Source organism: Electrona antarctica, assembly GCF_951216825.1.
Source record: "Electrona antarctica genome assembly, chromosome: 20".
NCBI lineage: Eukaryota > Metazoa > Chordata > Actinopteri > Myctophiformes > Myctophidae > Electrona > Electrona antarctica.
Window position 1 is genome coordinate 24,984,432 of NC_136801.1, and position 19,593 is coordinate 25,004,024.

A 19,593-nucleotide genomic window follows, 5' to 3' on the forward strand; every position below is an offset into this window, starting at 1 on the left:
CGCTTTCCTGGAAATGGGCTTCTGTGGCCGCATGTCTTCCCAGCCCTCCTTCCCTGTCGGCTAATCGGCTATGCTGTTTTCAGCTCTGGCCAATTTAGGCAATCCTACTCCCTGATGACTGTGGCTGGATAGGTCTTTCATAACACCGCAATATCACAATATGTCTTCCTTGTGATTTATGCCCTTTGAGATCGCTGTGCCCAAACGATACGGTGGGAGCGATGCACAAGAGCGAGACATGGCCAAAGCATTTCCGGGGTAGCCTGGATACCAGACGAATCTGCCACAGGAAAAAAAAAAACCCTGGGGAGATTGGTCTGGCACTCCTCAGTTTGAATTACATTTCGAAATGTACTATTCAAAATGAGACTCTTTTGCTGTGACGTTGCAATCTGTTTGTAACCGCCTTTTGGAAATAAATCCTTCACACTGAAGTTCCAGACTAATGATATTAGTCTGGCCAAGCCAGGCTATTTCCGGGGGTCCCCAGCCAAAAACGTTGAGAACCCTTGCCTGCTCTAATAGATGGTATACGCATGCATAAAGTGAGTGGCAAATCGAGTGGTGAAGTGAGTTTAATGTCGTTTAATGCAATCAGAAAGGACTTTTCTGTTTGGATGTGGGCTGTCAAGGCTAGAAAGTAGTTTTTTGCCACTCAGTAGGCATTCCCGCATAACTTCGGGTATGATGATGATGTCACACGCATACCCTCTATGTATGGTCTATGGTCTATCTAGGTATGACAGTGTCTCTCTCTCTCTCTCTCTCTCTCTCTCTCTCTCTCTCTCTCTCTCTCTAGTTATAACACTATGTCTCTCTATCTCCAGGAGTGACAGTATGGGAGCTGATGACATGGGGTTCCAAACCGTACGATGGGATTCCGGCCAATGAGATCTGTTCGATCCTGGAGAGAGGAGAGCGCCTCCCCCAACCCCCCGTGTGCACTATAGACGTGTATATGATACTGGTTAAATGTATGTGAATACATAATCTTCTATATATACACACACATCTAACCCCCAACCCTCCGTGTGCACTATAGGTGTTTATGTTAAATGTAGACACTGTTTAATGTATTTATGCACACTTAATGTATGTGTGTGTGTGTAATACAAACCTGTGTATGTGCGTGCGCGCGTGTGTGTGTGTGTGTGTGTGTGTGTGTGTGTTAGGTTGGATGATCGACGCGTCCAGCCGTCCCAGGTTCAGAGAGCTCATCGTGGAATTCTCTAAAATGGCCAGAGACCCTTCAAGATACCTAGTGATACTGGTGAGCTGTCTGTCTGTCTGTCTGTCTGTCTGTCTGTCTGTCTGTCTGTCTGTCTGTCTGTCTGTCTGTCTGTCTGTCTGTCTGTCTGTCTGTCTGTCTGTCTGTCTGTCTGTCTGTCTGTCTGTCTGTCTGTCAAAGATGCCCATTTTTTTTGGCAGTGAAAAAAGGTAGTCGACCAACCTGTGTGTGTGTGTGTGTGTGTGTGTGTGTGTGTGTGTGTGTGTGTGTGTGTGTGTGTGTGTGTGTGTGTGTGTGTGTGTGTGTGTGTGTGTGTGTGTGTGTGTGTGTGTGTGTGTGTGTGTGTGTGTGCGTGCGTGCGTGCGTGCGTGCGTGCGTGCGTGTAGGGAGATGAGTGTAGGAGTGTGTGTTCTCCTACAGACAGTAGAATCTTCTCGTCTCTTCTGCCTGAAGACCTGGAGGAGGAAGATGATAGTGACGACGATGATGAATACCTCGCACCCTCTAAGGCTACCACTGCGGTAAACACACACACACACACACACACACACCCTCGCACACACACACCGACGCACGCACCTGACCCGGCGGGCTGTCGTCTGACGCCTGCCATTAAACATGGCACCGTGGTCAGATGGGTGGGCTGCGTGCACCTGACCTAAATAAAGGCAAAAGATATGCACACAATCCTCTCTGTGAACTGGGCTGGGTGCATTAACATGGGACCCAGCCCATGTTAATGCCCATGACCCAGCCCCATGCATTAACATGCACCAAAATTCAAAATGGCCACCAGCGGTTGGTCAAATCCTCCTAAACGACCCTCTAGCAACTGCAATATTTGCTGTAGGAGGCTGAAATGTGAATGAAGTGCTTCCATACCATACCAAGTGCTTCCATACCAATTGGTGAAAATGGGGGGGGCAATGGGAGTGGCCGATCCTGAAGTCTTTGGGGAGGAGGTTGTATGGCGTTTGTCTTACGGCGCGCATGGACGGTCACCCCCCCAGCAGGAACCTGAGAAATGGGAGATGGAAGAAAGTGGGAGAGAAGATTTGGTAGTTTGGTTTTAATCATTTGTTCCACTTTAGCAATGTGAATGTAGGATTTCTAGAGCCGATAAAGCTCCTTTGAGGAGAGCAGGGAAAGGAGCTACTATGGAGGTGAATGGGGTGGAGGTGGGATGCGAAAGCCTGTAGGAAAGTGGCTTTTATGCGACGCAGCGAGGCTCGCGAAACAAGGAGGTTTCTGGGTGGTATTGGGCGGGTATAAATAGGGACAGGTAGATTGGCGTGGAGGGCGGAGAGTGGCGTGAAGGGCACGGTCAATGTGTGTTTCTCCACCTCCTGAACATCTGTTGTTCCAACTCCATTTAAACTAAAAGTTCAGAAACTTAATTTTGGTCCATTATTTCTCCACTTTAATAATACCAATTGGTATTGTATTGTATATAATTTTAATCGTTGATTAGTCACCTTTGCAACGAGGTATAGATTGTAAGGACCGGGCATTTGCCGAATGAGCAACACAGCTAAAAGATCCGAAAGCAGCCGCAACAGAACAAAGTTAAGTTTCAGAATCTTTTGTGCTGAGTTTTAGTTGCAACGTCCAACCACTTGCAACACAACCGTTTGCAACTGGACAGTCCACATTGTTCATTGTCGTTATTGTCTGTCTGTCTCTGTCTCTCTGTCTCCATATGTCTGTCTGTCTCTCTCTCTTGCTCTCCAGAATGGTCATGCCGGTCACCCAGTGAGAGAAAACAGTGTAATACTTCGTTACATCACAGACCCTACAAACCCTACAGACCACTTCTACTCCGGACCTGGTACGTATGTACGCACGCGCGCGCATGCACGTGTGTGTGTGTGTGTGTGTGTGTGTTACCTTATTATTATTATTTACACTGTGAGTGTTTATAATATTATTTTATATCGTGTTGCATTGGTCTCTCTCTATACCGCAGACGACACCACAAATATCACAAATGTTCAATTATTATATTGGCTCATGAAGTCACAACAAAATATGAATAAATAAATAAAAAACATGAATTCAAGGCTTCATGGGATGAGTAATTGATAGGAAGTATTATTTTAACCACTTAGGGAAAGCTTTCATCAGAATGTGGATCTTGGGCTTTTAGTGGTTAAAGCTGCTATGCTGCCCAGTGCCTATTGCTTTGGTGACTGAATCCTCTCCAAGGACAGTCACAGGATGCATTAATTGGCTCGCACAGACACTTGGTTAAACATAACATAAATACTCTGAGTGCAAAATAAGGTCAGCCCAGCCATGCTGGGAACATTGCCTGCCACGTGGATTTCAGTTCAGTTGGTTCTGTGTCTTCAGTCTGTGTGGCCAGCGGCCACGCCCGGGCCCAACACTCTACTAAATAGTTCTGTGTCTTCAGTCTGTGTGGCCAACGGCCACGCCCGGGCCCAACACTCTACTAAATAGGGACAAACCTCGTTAGTCACAAACACAAAACACATGCCATGAAACCCTGACACTGCTCCCATGAGCCACTTCCCCATCTCCACCTACAGCAGAGCCCAAATCACACCCCACCACCACAGTCTGATCTTAGCTCTTATCGTAACTCATTCCAGGCTAACGACTTAAACAACCTATAAAGTTGGCTTACCGCATATCAAAGCTCTCGTCGATCGGCAGCTCCATGTTCTATTGCTTTCCCTTCAGCCTCAATGCATTGAAAAAAGATGAAGGTGGTGGATGATGCCTTTCTAGTCCTTTTTATGACTTTTTATGACTTTTTCAAATCGCGCTGGATAAATGACTGTGTTTAGTGGCTCAATAGCAACTCCAATCTAAAGACTCTTAGCCAGTGATTAGTCTGATCAGCGCGACCACCTTCGTTCGGGAGACGAGGAGGCGCTCTTCTTCTACAACCAAATAGAATGGTGGTGAACGGTGGCGGTCGCTGAACTATCGCCCCCTGGCGCTGGCCGTGGAATGAAAAGTTGGTGTCACTTTTCACTCTCTCTCTCTGTCTCCTCCAGAGTACATGAACCAGAGTATGGGTGGACCCAGCCAGGGTGTGGGTGGACCCGGCCAGAGCAGCAGGCACTCGGAGGTAGTGAATCCCAACTATGAGGACCTGGACCTGGACTGGGGAGCCACCCAGCACCCTGACCCCCTGGAGGTAGAGACCTGTTACTACATCAAGTATTACTACATGTTCTATGCCAAAAAAACAATTAAAATCTTCATGATTTGTATGACAATTAACCGTCCTCATTTCATGATCGTTACAGGCCTACGAGGAGGAACCAAAACTCCCAGCATGTGTTTCCGAGGGACCTGAATACCTGAACACTCGCAACTCGCTGCAACCGGCGTACTACGACATCCTGGACAACCCCGACTACCATGAGGACTTCCTGCCACCACCCCACGTAACCTCGCCCACTCGCAGCAGTTTGTTCCTCCCTGCAGCCGAGAACCTGGAGTACCTGGGAATGAACGCTGCGCTGCGTGCACCTGTACGCTAAATAATGCTAGCTAATGTTGCTCTTTACACTAGATTATGTTAGCTAACATTATCCTGTACGCTAAATAATGTTAGCTAATGTTACCCTGCATGCTAGCTGATGTTAGCTATTGTTCACGTGTCAACCTTCACGCTAGGGTACTGTACGTTCACACAGTTAACCTGTATGCTAGCTAATGTTCACATGGTCGACTGTGTTAGCTAAGTAACAATAGCTAATGTTCACATGGTCAACAGTGTTAGCTAACTAATGATAGCTAATGTTCACATGGTCAATGGTATTAGCTAACTAATGATAGCTAATGTTCACATGGTCAACGGCATTAGCTAACTGACATTAGCTAACGGTTCACATGGCATTAAATGTCCACATGGTCAACCTGTGTACTAGCTAAAATCTTGAGACTTCAACTTTTCGGCTAGCTAACGTTTACATAGTCAGCCTGTATGCTAGCTAACGATCACAATGCCAGACTTGATTAGCTATGGTTTGTATCATGCTTTCAAACAAAACATTATTATTAATATTTTTTTATTTGTGGTGTTGACGGTCAAAATGTTGAACTGGAAGCTTCAGACCAATAGATGGCGGCACTGTCACTGTGTCATTTTTTGACATTGGCATTGGCTCTCAACGTCCGGTCTGGGGACCACTGGGGGTCCGAATGTAATTCTGAGAGTGTACAAATGGCACCAAACGGACCCTTACAGGGTCTGTAACTCAGAGTGTACAAATGGAACCAATTACGGGTCTGTGACTGTAGTGTAGAAATGGACCCTTAGTTATAGGTCTGTAACTTTGAGAGTGTAATAACATTAACCCTTCCGGGTCTGGTGGGTTGAGAGTAAAAACAGCTAGGTGTGGTGCTGAGGTGACCATGCAGGTCACCGCTCATCACAGTCAGTCATCTCTGATTGGGCAGTCTGATTAATGCGACTTATGTCATTTTGTAGTATGGACTCATTTGGAGCGTACCCAAAAGGACTCATTTGGTTCCATTTAAACTTGCTCAAAGTTACAGACCTCCTAAGGGTCCATTTGGACTCCTGGTGGTCCTCGGACCGGGTGTCGAGAACCAGTGTTATTTTTTTATACAGTTGTAGCTACATTTATGTTTGTTGTTTTAATAATATGATAGACGCATGTGAAGGTGGATTTGTCTATGGTCAGCGGTTCTCAACCTGTGGGTCATGAGGATATATTGCAAGTGGTGTTTTCCCCATTAAGGCCAGAACACAATCAATTGTGATTGATCGTTGAAAAGGTCCAGAAAAGGTTGAGAGTCACTGATGTATATACACAGTGTTGATGCTCAGGAAGTGTAAGAAGTTACTTCTTACTCCACCAGTAAAGTAATAATATATTACTTAACTTAGTTCCTATAGGTAAAGTAGTAAGATTACTTAAATGTTATATTGCTTGGCAATACGTCACTGGCCAACACTGACGGTACAATAGAGCTTTTTAATAGTCTTTCACTTGACAACAAATGAGCCAAAGTATTTTTACTGTGATGTGAATATAGTTGCATTGTTACTGTGATGTGAATAGTTACTCTGATGTGAACTGTGTTGCTGCCTGTCTGCTCACTGTTGCTACAGTATATGAATACTAGACGTCGACAGTGAGTGAATTTCCACAAGAAAACGTCCCCTTAATTTTCTCCAAGGAGAATTGCATTATCAGCTATAATGTGCTTGGGCGGCGCAGTGGTGAAGTGCCTACCCACCACCATGGAGGTTGTGGGTTCAAAGCGTCTACAGTTTCTACACAAACACAATTGTCCCGTGTTGTTCGGGGGAGGGCAGCCAGGTGCGGAGGCCGGAGGGTGTCATGACACTCTGGTTTGAAGAAGGACATGTGTAAATGTGCGATGTCATGCAGAGAGACTTCACTAATATAACCTGAATCATCATAACGACGTGTAGCAGCGTCATCTCTGATTGGTGTAGAAGAATCAAATGTGTTATGGTCATGATTCACCAGGATCCTCGTTGTCTCAGCTCCAAGATTAAAACTGTTAATAGTAGGATTTTGGAGTATAAATGGATGGCAAATTCTCTTCTGGAAACTACACTGTTTTAAGTGTCCGGTCACTGTCCAGCTCTGTTACTGTCTGCAAAGCCTCACGTTGCCAGACAACTATAATTCCACAATGTCTGAATGCCAGGGGTGCCCTGGGCGCGGCCATTACTGAGGTGTACCCTTAAACTGACAGGGCACTAATCCATGGAGCAGTGTCCTGTAGGCCAGGTGTAGTCCAGGGCACCCCTCTGTGGATTTGTCTATATAGCAGGAGGAGTCTTCAACAGGAGCTCCAGTTAGGAACCCTTTACCAACTCGCCCCGGGCGTACAGCCGGCGGAACTGCGCAGCCTGGTATTCCTAAAGTATACCCTAAGTAAATTATGCTTAAATGGTTAAACGTAACCTTATTCCTAACCTTAACCTCAGTAAAACTATGCCTAAACCTAACCCTATACCTAAACTTAACCCCAGTAAAAATATGCCTAAACCTCGCTCAGCGCGAGGTCGGCGGAAAGAATCGAGGGGCGAGATGGTTTAGGGGCGACCATATCTGATACCCTACAGGGGGCCGGGCCACCAAATATTTGTGTTGCTAGGCGTTGTGAGCTCTCAGCTCGTAGATCGGCTGCTTTCGTCAAAGAGGTTTGGTGTATATGGTGGGGGGAAAGAGCAGGACATCTATGAAACGGTTTAATTTGCAACACTTACTAGTGGGGGTCCCTTCATCTCTCTCTCAGCTAAGTGGTCCTTGGCCTGAAAACCCTTGAAGACCCCATATGGCATTCAGAAATGTGTGGAATAGTTGTCTTGCTATACGCAAAACTAGTGTCTGGTTTATTACTTATTCCTGTCTGCTGTCACTGTACTCAGTTGAAATGAACTTTGTGTATAAATGAATGTTTTGTGTAATTTCCCAATTAATATATGAATGTGAAATAAATGTTTATATGTACAAATGTGGAGTTTGGTTTATGTTAATAACATAGCATTCTTTGGTTTAGCTAGTTTGTTAAAATGTTTTAGTTTAGGGCAACATCACACCATTAGCAACAGAATGATAAACATGGCAGTATAGTGATTGATTGATTGAAAATGTTATTTCACAGTATGTAGAATGGGTTCATTTCAAACAAAAGCCAATATAAAAACTACTGCTACTTTCAGGACGACACCGAAAATCACTAGACTTATTCTGGGTCCTCCATTTTCAATTCATCAAAACATTTAAAGAGGTACAGATGTACACTTCTATAAAAAAGAGGAAATCATCAAAGAAAGTTAAAAAAAAAAGAAGGTAAAAACATGTACAGTAGGCTATGGGGAAAAAGGGGGGGGGGGACTTTGACTTTTATTTTTTAAGGGGGCCAGTTTCGAATTGCAGCCGCCCGTATACAGTAGGTGCTCTTTGAGAGCGGTTTTGAAGGAGTCAAGGGATTCACATTTCTTAATGGCTGCTGGGTGGGGTGTTCCACATTTTAGTGGCATAGGAGCGAAAGTAGTTTAATCCCTTGTTTGAGTCTGGGTTGGACGTGGTTTGTTGAGACACACACGCACACGTGCCCACACACACACGCGCACACACACACACATGCGTGCACACGCATGCATGCACGCACGCACGCACGCACGCACGCACGCACGCACGCACGCACGCACGCACGCACGCACGCACGCACGCACACACGCACACACACACACACACACACACACACACACACACACACACACACACACACACACACACACTCTAAGCCATTGAAAACAAAGCTGCAGACCTCCCAAAACAAGCTTGTGAGGTTACTACTAAAATTGAACCCCAGGTCTCATCTTACCTCTGCCCACTTGTAGCCTGGGATGGCTAAGAGTGGAGGAGAGAGTATCTCAGCTCTCATTGTGTCTGGTCTTCAAGATCCTATGCCTCTGTTCCTAAGTACCTGCTGGGCTACCTGCCCAGAGTGAGGGATGCTCACAGGTACTCAACCAGAGGAAGTTCATATGATCTAGTTCCCCCCAGTTTCAGGACACTCAAGGGAAAAAAATGCTTTTTACTACGCAGCCACTACTCTGTGGAATGCACTCCCTCCAGCCCTGAAATCCCTAAATTCTCTTGCAAGATTTAGGAAAGACCTCAAATCATGGCTCCATCTGCACACTAACTGGTCATAGTTAGCTTCCGACCCTGAATAGCCCATCTCTCATGCTCTGGACTGTTCTCTCAGGGTACTTCTTGTCCTATGTATAGAGCTCCCAGCCATATACAGGTAGGTACTTTCCACCACTGCCTGGAATGACCTCTGCTCTTGACCCTCTGCTCTTGACCTTTTGACCCTTGACCTCAGAATCAACTTTATTGTCACATCACACAGTTTTCAAGGTGTAAAGACACACACAGGTATGTATGTATCGCTGGCCGGCCGGCAGAGAAGCGTGTGGCGTGTTCAATATCTGACCCTGCAAAGCTCAGGCCAAGCACATTCTATTGTCACCCAGTTTGACTCACACAAACAAGCATGCACTCACACGCACGCACGCACGCACGCACGCACGCACGCACGCACGCACGCACGCACGCACGCGCACGCACGCACACGCACACACACACACACACACACACACACACACACACACACACACACACACACACACACACACACACACACACACACACACACACACACACACTGCACACACACACACACACACACTGCACACACACTCTCTCTCGCCATTTCTCCCTTTCTCTCTCTCTCTCTCTCCCCCTCTCCCTCTCTCTCTCTCTGTCACACGCACGCACGCAAGCACGCACGCACGCACGCACGCACGCACGCACGCACGCACGCACGCACGCACGCACGCACGCACGCACGCACGCACACGCACACACACACACACACACACACACACACACACACACACACACACACACACTCTCTCTCGCCATTTCTCCCTTTCTCTCTCTCTCTCTCCCCCCCTCTCTCTATCTCTCTCTCTCTGTCACACACACACATACTGCAGCATCAGCGGTAGTTGGGCCGAGGAGAGACTGAAGGGAAAGTGCCCACACAGCAGACCGTTGAAAGCCCCCTGCCTTTTGTTAGGTCTGGGAGGCCTCGCCCCCTGGTGGGCCGCGCCCCTGCCCCCCCTCAGTATAAATTGGGTGGTCCAACTTTTTGGCGGTTACAGTGTTAGAGGCCTAGTCATTATTGGTTCTGTGGGGAGAGGATTTGGACCACATCCAGAAACATGTCTCAGTATTCCGGAAAGGTGAGTGAGTGTGTTAACGGAAAGTTGTTGTTCCACAATCTCCTAACGCTATACAGAGTTTGGAACAACACCTCCCGAAAGCCGAGACACAAATCTGTCATCTGTTTGTCAATTCCGTTCACGAAAATATATTTAAAAATATCTTTAAAACATATATATTTTTAATTTTCATGTCTGCTAAAAAGCAAGCTATGTTAATATGCCTCGACTAATTTGAACAGATAGCAGAGGGCTGGGTCAGAATGTGATCGTTTGTCAGAAATGTTCCACAATAAAATTAATAATAATAATCAAAAAGATTCCTTACATTAAAAAAAAAAAAAAGAATAATAATACAAATAAAATCAATCTAACAATCAGTGAAAATAGCCAAACTTGTGGATTGGCTACAAATTATTGCTTCCAAATGCATTGGTGTAATTTTGGGACAAGGAGAGACACCGCATTTATCTCTGAATAAGATCCAGAGTGACAAGCATACTATTATTATTATTATTATTATGAACAATAATATAAAATGTATGATAAAATACATACTGTATAATATAAACATCTCAAATCCTAATCTCCTAACGGTGTGTGAGTGAGTGCCGATGTTAAATTCGTCGATTTAAACTATAAGGGAAAATGTTCATCGACTACCTTTTTTCACTGGCGAAAACTAAACAAAAAGTAAATAAAAACCAAGCTATTATTGCTAAAACTATGATTAAATATAAACATCTCAAATCCTAATCTCCTAACGGTGTGTGAGTGAGTGCCGGTGTTAAATTTGTCGATTTAAACTATAAGGGAAAATGTTCATCGACTACCTTTTTTCACTGGCGAAAACTAAACAAAAAGTAAATAAAAACCAAGCTATTATTGCTAAAACTATGATTAAAGAATAAATATATTGACAATTTCGTTGAACAAATAAAAACTATACTAAAATGTTAGGGAGGGACTAGTGGAGAAGGGTGGAAAGTCTTCATTCAAAGGCAAAAGCACAAAAGATAAAAGTTATTTTATATTATATTTAGCTGGTGTGTTCATGCTCAACTTTTAAATTAACACAGCTAAAGAAACCACCACTTAGTTCCTAAATTAAAAGATGAATTGACACGCTGAAAGAGTGTAAAGTTCCACTGTCCAAACAAATTGAAACAGATATGTACGAAAAAACAAAACAATGCACATTTGACACTAAATCAACTGTACATTTTGTTACTAAAATGCGATAACAACTAAACAGATTTTAACCCCAAAAAAGTCTATGTAAACAAATAATCACACCTGTGTGAAGTGAGCGGTGCAGCTATATTCTTGTATTGTGATAGTTACTATACTGTAATGAAGTCTGTCTGTACTGTACCATACAGTGATCTGTAGGCTACTGTGTGTACTGTACTGTACTCAGAGTACTGTACTCCTGTACTGTACTCCTGTACTGTACTCACTGTACTGTACTCACTGTACTGTTCTGTACACACAAACATGCATATACACACACGCACACAACCTCAAGCAGTTTTTGGTTTGCGATGTGTGTACATGCAAGTAAACGCAGAAACAGAAGCGCACTCTCTCTCACACACACACACACACACACACACACACACACACACACACACACACACACACACACACACACACACCTCAAGCTGTTTTTGGTTTCCTCTTATGTTTAAAAGCATTAATGACCGTAGTTTAAAAGATGGTGTGTACAGTACACGCAAGTAAAGACAGAAACAGGAGCGCACTCCCTATATTATCACACGCGCTTCTGCATACATTCTGCAGCCGATTAAACATTTTTCACCTGTCAGCAGAGGGTGGAAGGAGTAGGACAGAGGCTCTGTACGTCCTCCCGGTGGGGGATCCTCACTGGCAGGTGAGCCAGTAGGATACGACAGCAGTGACAACACAGAAATGTACAATATCCGTTATAAAATGACTCCTCCTTTACCTAATACGTTATGTAGAAACTCTACCTGTACCAGTGTTAAATCTTTTAATATTGCACTCGAAAATAGGTCAAATAGACCGTTCGGCCTGCCCACCCATTTCTGTATGACAGTGCCTGCATGTGTGATAGACTCCCGGAGCTACAGGTCGGTGCCATTGACCTCCTGCAGCTTCAGTCAATATGTGGTCACTTCCACCCTAGACCTAGTAGGCTGCATATTTAATGCAGATAATCAGCAGCAGGTCTATGAAAACAAGCTCAAAAGAAGTGACTAAATGGCAAGTTTTTACTCTTTACATCAGCTATTTGAAAATAGCAGATCTATCTAACTCACAAATATTTTGAATTTTATTTAATTTTATTTTGAATATAAAGTAATAACAAAAAGCAACCCGCAACTACCAATATTTACAAGTGACAGAAAAATAAGCCTAAGGTGGATTATAATACGCAGACATGGCAACACTTGTAAACAGGAAATCCTTTCAGACAGACAAGGTCCTTATCAGTTCAATAAGGGACTGTATTTCGAGGGACAGTTGGTGACGCTACCTACAATCTAATATATGTCTGTCTGTCTGTCTGTCTGTCTGTCCATCACAGATCTGCTTCTTTGAAGGCAAATGCTTCACAGGAAGGAAGCTGGAGGTCAGAGGTGACTGTGATAACTTCCAGGACCGTGGCTTCATGAACAGGTGACACGTCACACACACACACGCACGCACACACCGTAATACAGTGACATGTGACCAAACAACACCACATTTGACGTGACAGGAGACCCCGGCCGTGATGTCATTGGACGATGTCCGTATAGCCCCCACACTTTCATGAGGAAGTGGCGTTCTCAAACCCAGACGTAGCATACGTACAGAGGCAGAATCCTAAATGATCATGTCCCGCTGTCAGCATGCAATGTCACCTACAAGCTTGTAGATCGGCTATTTTCGTATAGTTTTAGTCTCATTTTGTTGACGAAATTGTCAACAGGCTATATAGTCCTAGATGTCCAAAAGCATAATAGCTCTCACCGGGTTAAGGGAGGAACTCTCCCTTTACGCTAGTGGTGTTAAGATGTTGGCTTTCAACGCGGGAGACCTGGGTTCGGATCCCAGGGTATTGCGGAGGAATGGTGGGGAGCGCTCAATTTCCTTACAAGCCCTGCCCAACGCCCCTCAGTCACTCACCGTTCCACACGGTCGATGCTTAGAAGCCTCCGCACGGCTGGGGCCTGTAAGGAAAAGAAGCGCTCCCCTTCCCTTGACCAGCTGCACCACTGTAGAAACAATTGCACCTGTGATTGATATACTGATATATATAATCTTCTCCTATATATATATTTTTTAAACCAAGCCAATCAGAATCAAGGATTTAGATGTATGTATTTTATATATATATTTATCTAAATATGTATATTTATGTTTACAGGGTGAACTCTATCAGAGTTGAGAGCGGAGCATGGGTCTGCTACGACCATCCCGACTTTAAGGGTCAGCAGTACATCCTGGAACACGGAGAGTACCCAGAGTTCCAGCGCTGGAACTCCCACAACGACCACATGGGCTCCTGTAAGCCCATCCGCATGGTGAGGAGATCTGTCATGACATACAGTGCTTTTCAACCCTTTTCATATCAAGGCCCATTCATTATTCGGCATTTGAGCCACGGACCACCATTTGATGAGATTTAGCCTCTCAGACAATATTTTGTTGCCGTTGGTTAAGTTTTTGTCCACAATTCAATTCATCAAGTATTGATGTTGGTTGATGATGATAAACGTTGATCAACACAATTATTTTACATTTCTAATGCTGTAGACTTCTTGTAAATTAAGTAATGCAGGTGTTTAACAAAAATGTAACTCTTGAGAGCATGAAATGAAACCAAATGGACCCATCAGGGTCCATTTGGTTTCATTTTACACCCTCTCTCTCTCTCTCTCTCTCTCTCTCGCCAACGACAGGCCCTTTGTCAGATGTCCCATCTGTATATGGACTATTGCTTATGTGTTCTGTTTTCTGTGTGTCCCTCAGCACGGAGAGCACTATCGCATAGAGCTGTTCGAGGCCTGTAACTTCAGTGGTCAGTGTGTGGACATCTGTGACGACTGTCCCTTCCTGCAGAGCCGCGGATTCTCCAAGAACTGCATCAACTCTGTCAGAGTCTATGGAGACGGAGCGTAAGAACCACACGACTTAAAACGAGCATGAAGGCCTACTCAAAACATAAAAATCAGCTGTGCAGAGTCTCGCTGCTCTCCCAGAGCGGAGCTCTCTGGGTGGTCTAGGCGAGATATTTTCTAGGGACATTTCCAGTCGTATTGGCTACATCTGTCATTAAAAAGTAGTGATTTTTTTTAATAGTTAGTTTTAGTGAAATAGAATTGAAGGTTTTTAATTATTATTTGTTTTTAAGGGAAACTGTATAATTGCAATATTACACTTCTAGGTGTGCCAATTAATGACAGCAAAGCATGAACACCTCTCTCTCTCTCTCTCCATGCAGCTGGGTGATGTACGAGGAGCCTAACTTCCGTGGTCGTATGTACATCGTCGAGAGGGGTAACTACTGCAGCCACAACGAGTGGCAGGCCCAGAACCCCAACATCCAGTCCATCCGTAGGGTCTGCAACTACTTCTAAACGCTGCCTCCTAACACCTGACCCCCCCCCCCCCCCCCCCCCCCCGACACCAGCATGCAGTCCATCCGCAGGGTCGTCAACTATTTCTAACCCACCCCCCCTCAAACACCTGACTCCGCCCGCTATAACACCAGCATGCAGTCCATCTGTGGGGTCGTCGACTCTTTCTCCCCTCTACCCGAACAACTGAGCCAAAAAGCCCTGCCCCCTCCCCCCCACCCCCCACCCAGACCACGAGTGAACTCTGAACTCCTCTGGAACACTCTGGAAATGTACAATAAATAAAAGAAAACAAAAGAAAAAAGAAGGAAAGGAACATGTTTTTAATCAAAAACCTCCTGTGTCTGTGTGTGTTCTTTTTTATAAGAAGATTGTATTGAGACTGAGGGCCTGTTAATAATAATAATAATATCCAATATCATAAGTAAGAGGAGCAGCAGGCGCTACAGGGGTGGTGCCTCAAATCACTTTAGCTGAGGCCTGTAGTTGAACCTGGGAGTTTCAGCTTCCCAGGCAGGCTCTCTAACCATTCTGTTATGGTCGACCTGCACTGATACCTTTGGGTAATGTTGACCCTGCTACAGTATATGTGAGCTACTGTGTTGACCCTCCAAGCGACAATACAGTGTTAATATTGTAACCTCGACACAGCACAACATCATAAATTATCCCAGAATGTCCGCATTCTGCTGAAACACGGCAGATGCAGCCTAGATTCAGAGAAAACAGCCTTTTAACACGGCACAGAAACAGGAACTGAATGCCTGTGTTTATCTTTTTTAAGCTATAGACGTGAGCACGTAGAAGGCATGTGAACTTCTAGTTAGTTAACAACATTAGCAAGAGTTTCTGTAGAAATAAATTATTTTATCTTATTACTCCAGGACTTGGCTAAGATATGTATGCACTTCATTTAGCGGAGAATATCTCAACTGTTCTTGGCTAATATGACCCCCGCAAACAACTTAGGAACTCATTTTGGCGAAATACCCCAAAATGACCACGCCCTTTTTAGAATAACCGCCACTGAAAACATGCCTCAATCTAAACCGTTGGAGCTACAGATTTTCTGAGATGCTCAAAATGGATTCAGAATACTCATGTTTAAATATATGCACACTGCGGTCATCTTTCCATAAGTTAATGGCAGGGTGGAAACTAGCCTCAATTTCCCATTGACCACCCATACATCCAAACAGACAAAGTCCTATCTAATTGTATTAAATTATGTCCTCACCAACATTGCAGCTGTACAAAAAGCTTTAATTATCCTCTTTCTATCTGCAATGTGTTTGTTTCATAAAAATCCACGGTAGACATGTTATGAGCTACTTCATGTCAAGAAATTCCTTGCAGGTGATTTTTTGAGTGGTGCAACCACTCCAAGGAGTGTTGTGCTAGAAACAGAGAGAGAGATAGTGTTGCACTGTTGCCTTCTAATTACAATGAGAGAGAGAGAGAGAGAGAGAGAGAGGGGTGTCTGCTAATTGCCCCACACAGTGACTCTGTCATTTCTCGACCTGTTTCGGACGTGGGGCAGCTCGCCGGAATCGGGCCGGCACCCTGGGCGCGTTCCTGTGGGTCTGGAGGTTCCGGGGACCCACCGGGTACTCCCAAACGGAGTTGCACCACTCAGTTCACACGGGTGTGATTTTTCTGTTGTTGGCGTTTGTTAGCGCTCGTTGGATAATCCCTCAACAGCCCTGCGTGCCACCTGTTTTGAATTTGCACATAATGCAGGAGGCATTGCACGGAATCCCTCAAACACGAACACATGGACAACACAAGAGACGGTCGCGGCCACACAGCCAACTCAAGGTATGGCCACTGAGCAAACTTGGGGACCCAACGCAGCTCCTCCAAGGAAAACAAACAAATTAACGGAGCTGAGCGTGAATCCCCCCCCACCGCCCACCCCTTTTTTTCCCCCTCACTGTATATGTTTCTTTTCCCTTTTTACCTCCTTTATGATGAATTCCTGTTCTGTCTATAGAAGTGTCTATTTGAACGTCTCTAAATGTTTTGATGATTTGAACATGGTGGACCCTATTGGAAACAAGTGTAATGCTTAATTGGGTCGTCCACTCACAGTTAACAGCCTTTGTATTGAGTTTGTGCTTGAAATGTACTGTAATTCTGCAAACTGTTAATAAATTCTTCAATCAATCAATCAAAAAAGCAGGAGGTTGCTTTACTGAAAGCGAGCGCTTCCAAACTCCAACACTTAGAAGAAAATCACCTGCAAGGAATTCTTTGACATAAACTAGCTTATAACATGTCTACGGTGGATTTTTATGAAACAAACACTTTGCAGATAGTAAGAGGATCATTCAAGCTTTTCGTACAGCTGCAATGTTGGTGAGTTTGACGTAATTTAATACAATTAGATAGGACTTTGTCTGTTTGCATGTATGGGTGGTCATTGGCAAATTGCAGCTAGTTTCCACCCTGCCATTAACTTGTGGAAAGATGACCACCGTGTGCATATGGTCTATTGAGTATTCAGAAAAATGCACATAAAGTGCACAAAGACCCACACACCGTCTGCACTTTGTTGCCTACTATTGAGTATTCTGAACATTTTGAGCACCTCAAGAAATCTGTTTAGAAGATAGAGCCGTTTGAAGTAGCGGTCGTTTAAAAAAGGGTGTGGTCATTTCCGGGTATTTCGCCCGAAAAAGAGACATTTTCACAGTTCTAAGTTTTTCACGGGGGTCATATTAGCCAAGAACAGTTGAGATATTCTCCGCTAAATGAAGTGCATACATATCTTAGCCAGGTCCTGGAGTATATAGATGTTTCAGGCGCACAAAACAAGTTTGGACAACTTATTTGTTTTACCTGGGTCTCAAAACCATAGCGGTCAGAACTGTGGCTGTGGACCGCCAGATCTGTATCTGTCAGTCCATGTGCATTTTATGCCCATATATGGAGATATACTCATATATGGGCATTCTGCCTTTTGTGCCCATATTATATGGAGCTGAGTGATTTGTTTGCGGCTGATGCCATAACGACACACTGAGGTTAGACAACACACTCCATATTTGGGCGTAGCTGCAGTGGGACCTCTTGATGGCCATGGCTGAGTCAGAGGTCCTCCTGTCCTGCCCTCCCATTAGCCAATTTTAGGACAGGATAAGATTGTGACAGGCCTAGTTCAGACTGAGAGCAGAGCTGACAGACTCGAGCCAACTAGCAGATGATGATGATGCTTAGATGTAGTGGTGCCGGAATAGCGGATTATATTGCACCCACCGCCAGATGACCACATCCATTATAAACTCGGCAACAAAAGTTCGGAAACTTAAATTCGGTCCATTATTTCTCCACTTTAATAATTCCAATTTAATCGTTGATTAGTCACCTTTACAACAGTAAGGATTGTGGAATGAGTAACACAGCTAAACGTGTGGGTGGCGCCACCAAAGAATTTGCCAAAATAGCAAATGGTTGGTATTCAACCCTTGCTTCGAGTTGCTTAGTGGATTGGATGATTGCACTCTCAGTATTAAGGAAAAAAACACATATTGGCCATTTTTACACTTTATTAATTTTACACTCATGTTAGGGAACTCAGTAGCGGGTGGAAGCTGCAAAAGCAGCTGCAACAGTTTGGCATAGTATGGGGTAGTATCTCTCTCACAGGCAAGACAGAACTTGAGGTTGTCATCATTGAAGGCAATCTCAAATGCAGTGAGATATCGGGATGAGAGCCAGTGGCCTGTGTTTTATTACTGTGCGAGAGTGCAATCATCCAATCCACTAAGCAACTCAAAGCAAGGTTGAATATCAAGTAACCACTTGCCATTTTGGCACATTTTTTGGAGGCGCTACCCACACGATTAGCTGTGTTGCTCCTTCAACGAGCGATCCTTACAATCTATACCTCGTTGTAAAGGTGACTAATCAACGATTAAAATGATATAAAATACAATACCAATTGGTATTATTAAAGTGGAGAAATAATGAACCAAAGTTAAGTTTCACTTTTGTTGCAGAGTTTAGTTATTAAAGTAACCGCCTGGATGCGATCTGTTGTCTGTGTCCAATCAAAACCCAACTTTATCATATAGGCTGTCCAATCAAAAACAACTTTATCAATATGCTGTCCAATCAAAAACATTATCGTATAGGCTGTCCAATCAAAAACAACTTAATCATATGCTGTCCAATCAAAAATAACTTTATCAAATAGACTGTCCAATTCAGAAACAAGTTTATCAAATAAACACAATATTTGATGATGCGACACGTGTGTGAGCTTAATCTGCTATAATCAAATAGCCAACAAACATTGTAGTCTAGGGCCGAGGAGGTTAATGTATGTTTTGTAATAAATCTAAATCTACAAAGTTAACTGGTCGTAACTAATGTTTTCAAAGAATTGTAGTGGAGCAAAAAGTGCAATAACCTGTGGAGTAATACAACACCCCCCCCCCACACACACACACACACACACAGAGAGAACAGTTCATTATAAAAAGTGTTTAACATTCATTACTTTATTGACATGAAGTCAAAAATACACAAAACGAAACCAATGTCAAACCTCTATCTGCTGTGACAACTGCAGCACATTAGCATTATTACATGAACATACATGTAATCAAAATAATAATAAAAAACAAAAAAGGTCAAGTTTTTTTTCTTCAGTCAAAACAACACATTAAACTGGATGCTGTGAACAACTTCAGCAGTTCCCAACCTTTTTTCTCCCTCTACACTAGGGGTTCTCAACGTTTTTGGCCGGGGACCCCCGGAAATGCTTTGGCAATGTCTCGGGACCCCCGCCCCGCCCCCTCCCGACCCCCAATATAAATTGACTGCTACAATAACCTTAAACCATTTTGGGCGGGAACCCCTTTTGGTGTTTTAAGCATTGTTATAATTTAGCTATTGAAAAATAGCAGATCTACAAGCTCATAGCGCGCCACCGAGTGGCGCGCTACGAGCTTGTAGGTCTGCTA

The 19,593-nt window shown here is 44.2% G+C and overlaps 2 protein-coding genes across 2 annotated transcripts in view; both read left to right on the forward strand.

Annotated features, from left to right (window-relative positions):
- The window catches only part of LOC306913507 (melanoma receptor tyrosine-protein kinase-like), a 62,148-nt gene extending 54,421 nt beyond the window's left edge, over positions 1-7,727 (forward strand). Inside the window, exons 23-28 of the mRNA XM_079490206.1 lie at positions 828-974; positions 1,173-1,270; positions 1,615-1,749; positions 2,960-3,056; positions 4,252-4,394; positions 4,507-7,727. Of these exons, the coding sequence (XP_079346332.1) occupies positions 828-974; positions 1,173-1,270; positions 1,615-1,749; positions 2,960-3,056; positions 4,252-4,394; positions 4,507-4,743 (857 nt within the window). The 3' untranslated portion in view covers positions 4,744-7,727. The remainder of the gene's footprint in view (positions 1-827; positions 975-1,172; positions 1,271-1,614; positions 1,750-2,959; positions 3,057-4,251; positions 4,395-4,506) is intronic.
- Positions 7,728-10,013: 2,286 nt separating this feature from the next.
- LOC306912986 (gamma-crystallin N-B) lies at positions 10,014-14,623 on the forward strand (the record flags this gene model as incomplete). Its single annotated transcript, XM_079489474.1, has 5 exons — positions 10,014-10,034; positions 12,586-12,677; positions 13,411-13,567; positions 14,016-14,161; positions 14,488-14,623. The coding sequence occupies 5 exons, from the start codon at positions 10,014-10,016 to the stop codon at positions 14,621-14,623; spliced, it is 552 nt and encodes a 183-aa protein (XP_079345600.1).
- Between the last annotated feature and the right edge of the window lie 4,970 nt (positions 14,624-19,593).